Here is a 3,474-nt window from a genome sequence, read left to right on the forward strand (position 1 = left end):
GAAGGTAGCGATCTAGAAGACGGATTCGGCGGCACCATGGCTAACATCGATGAAGTTACCATGGGCGAGTGGAAGAAGAGAATGCGCGAAGATACCGGTCCGGGACTCGTGCAACCCGCGATTCCAGAAAATGCCAACTTCGAACTCAAGGGCCACATACTCGCCCAACTTAAAGAAATTCCGTTCTATGGAAAAGATCACGAAGACGCGTACAAGCACCTAGAAGAGGTCAATGATATAGCCGATTACTTTAACTTTCCTAATGTGGCCTGCGACACCGCTCTGCTTCGCATGTTACCGGTCACGTTTAAAGGCGCTGCAAAAGATTGGCTAAAATCCCTTCCTCCCGGATCCATCACCACATGGGCTAGAATGAAAGAAGATTTTATTGATCAATTTTGCCCACCATCAAAGATAGCCAAGTTGAAGAAAGCCATAGCAAATTTTGAACAAAAAGCTGGAGAATCACTTTATGAGGCATGGTAGAGGTACAAAAGCTTGCTAAGGAATTGTCCACATCATGATCTTAATAGCCAACAAGAAGTCTCCATTTTTTATGATGGAGTAAACGTGACAACAAGGCAATTACTTGACTCGCAAGGACCGCTCACTAAGAAGGCACCCCCGGTAATAAAGCAACTAATTGAGGAATTCTCTAAGTATTATAGAGAATACCACAATCCAAGGAATGATATGACCAAAGGATCGGCTTATGCAGCTTCACAAGATTTGTCGGTAGTTATGGCAATGTTGAAAAGCATGGATAGGAGGATGGACAAAATGGATCAAACAATCCATGCTATTCGGGTAGGATGTGAGAATTGCAATGGGCCTCATCTAACTAGAGATTGTGATTTGGACGAAAACGGGAATAAGAAAGTGCAAGTATGTTATTCTAGTGGTGATAGATTTGATGACGATTGGCGAAAACCTAAGAAAGAATGGCTTCCTTATGATGAGTACAAGAAAGCGAATGAGGAGAAATATAGACAAAAGGCAAGGGGTTTTTACCAAAAGGAGGAGCCGGTACAAGAAAAGAGACCAAATTTGGAAGAAATGCTTACTAAATTTGTAGTTGCATCCGAGAAAAGACACAATGACCACGATGCTGCAATACAAGATACAAGAACAATATTAAGGAATCAGCAAGCATCTATTCATAACATTGAGAAGCAGCTGGGGCAACTTGCCCAACAAATAAATCAAAGAGCACCGGGAGAACTTCCTAGTAACAACGAAAATAATCCAAAAGGCGCACATATAAATATTATGACAACTAGGAGTGGAAAGATAATTACTCCTCTGGCCCCTATTCAAAACGAAGACCCGAAGTTGGTACAAAAGGATGAGACAGCAGAGCAGAACCAAAATCAGACTCAACTGAACCCAGACTCTACTCGTCGAGTCCAGGACATGCACTCGACGACTCCTGCACCTGATCAGAAAGATAAGTCTCCTGTTAAGCCATATCAGCCTCCATTACCATATCCGGCCCGAGCTAAACAAGAAAAGAATTAAGAAGACTACCAAAAATTTCTATAACACATAAAGGCTCTTCAAATTAATATCCCATTCATAGAAGCGGTTGCGCAAATGCCAAAATACGCCAAATTCCTCAAGGAGCTTCTAACTAATCGAAAGAAGATGGAAGAAGTGAAGAAAGTGGTTCTAAATGAGAATTGTTCAGCTGCTAAGTTGAACAAACTACCAAAGAAGAAGGGTGATCCAGGAAGCTTAACCTTACCTTCTCAATTCGGAAATTTAGCTACTATCCATGCATTGGCTGATTCAGGGGCGAGTGTAAATCTCATGCCGTACTCATTTTTCAAGAAGTTAGATCTCTCGGAGCCGAGACCAATTCGAATGGCAATTCACCTAGCAAACAAAACGGTTACATTCCCAAGGGGAATATGCGAAGATCTATTGGTGAAGGTTGACAAGTTCGTATTTCTCGCAGATTTTATAGTCTTAGACATGGAAGCGGATCCTCAAGTCCCGATCATCCTTGGAAGACCTTTCCTTAACACCGCAAGCGCTATAGTTGACATGCGAGATTCCAAACTTACTCTACGGGTGGGAGATGAATCAGTCACTTTTGGGATTGATCAAGCCATGAAGCACGCAAGGAGTAGTGATGACACAACATTTTCGATTGATATGTTGGAAGAACTAATGGAGGAATGGAATAATGAAGAACCAAACAACTCCACCATCACCTTTGATGAAGAATTCGATGCTGAAAGCGACCTACTGGAAATATAGAGACTGCTTGAGGAAGCTGATTATAATGAGCTAACCAAAAGTGTTGAACATTCTACTCGCCGAGTAGACTCGACCTACTCGACGAGTCCATTTAAAGAATCCGATTCTGTCGCGGAATTTGCCCACGACTCGACGAGTACCATCATTGGACTCGACGTGTGCAACGTTCAGAACATGAAAACCGAGCTGAAAGTACTACCAGGTCACTTGGAGTATGCATTTCTTGAAGAGGGTCAACAAAAATCTATAATTATAGCTGCTGATTTGACCACACATGAGAAAGAAAGCCTTGTGGGGGTAGTAAAGAAGAGGCAAGGTGCTATAGCATGGAAGATAACCGACATCAAGGGAATTAGTCTAGCTTATTGTTCTCATAATATTAACTTAGAAGATAGGGCTAAACCAGTAGTTCAACGCCAAAGAAGACTAAACCCGAACATGCAAGAAGTTGTGAAAAAGGAGGTGGTGAAACTATTAGATGCCGGGATTATTTACTCGATTTCCGATAGCCCGTGGGTGAGTCCGGTGCAGGTGGTACCGAGAAAAGGAGGAATGACGGTGGTAGCCAATGAAAATAATGAACTAATTCCAACAAGAACGGTGACCGGGTGGCGTGTTTGCATCGACTATAGGAAACTAAATGATGCCACATGCAAGGATCATTTCCCATTGCCATTTATTGATCAAATGCTCGAGAGGCTGTCCGGGCATCTATATTATTGCCTCCTCAATGGTTTTTCGAGGTATTTCCAAATTCCAATCAACCCACAAGACCAAGAGAAGACTACTATTACATGCCCGAGTGGAACATTTGCATATAGACGCATGCCTTTTGTGTGACAACCGTCAATTTTTGGCCAAGTCAAAGTCAACTAAAGTCAACAAGTCAAACCGGTCAACTCATCTAACCCTTGTACATTAGGGTTTCCATTATGTTTCTTATTGTACAACTCGCAATCCTCATACAAATTATCACTTAGAGTTTTCACGTGTTCGGAAATTCTAAACCCTAATCAGGGTAAGTGACGACTCTACTCGATAAAACATTATTCCTTAACCCTCGGGAGCATATAACAATCATAACAAGATTTAACGAGGTTTACAAACCTTGCGTTACAGAGCCAAACACTCAAAAAGGTCACAAAAGAAATCTCTCCCAAATCTCTCTCTGAATGAGAAATCTCTCCAAGTATATGAAATCTCTCCCAAATC

General features: G+C 42.0%; 1 protein-coding gene and 1 non-coding gene across 2 annotated transcripts; one reads left to right on the forward strand and one right to left on the reverse strand.

Moving 5' to 3' along the window:
* Positions 1-420: 420 nt before the first annotated feature.
* On the reverse strand, positions 421-527 carry LOC145117945 (small nucleolar RNA R71). The gene has a single exon (XR_013712936.1). It is a non-coding gene; the product is annotated as a small nucleolar RNA R71 (small nucleolar RNA).
* A 1,066-nt stretch (positions 528-1,593) lies between these two features.
* On the forward strand, positions 1,594-2,262 carry LOC145111142 (uncharacterized). Its single transcript, XM_079047438.1, has one exon. The coding sequence runs from the start codon at positions 1,594-1,596 to the stop codon at positions 2,260-2,262; it is 669 nt and encodes a 222-aa protein (XP_078903564.1).
* Positions 2,263-3,474: the final 1,212 nt, after the last annotated feature.

Source organism: Lactuca virosa, chromosome 5 (genome assembly GCF_052849685.1).
Source record: "Lactuca virosa cultivar CGN04683 chromosome 5, Lactuca_virosa_CGN04683_v6, whole genome shotgun sequence".
Lineage (NCBI taxonomy): Eukaryota > Viridiplantae > Streptophyta > Magnoliopsida > Asterales > Asteraceae > Lactuca > Lactuca virosa.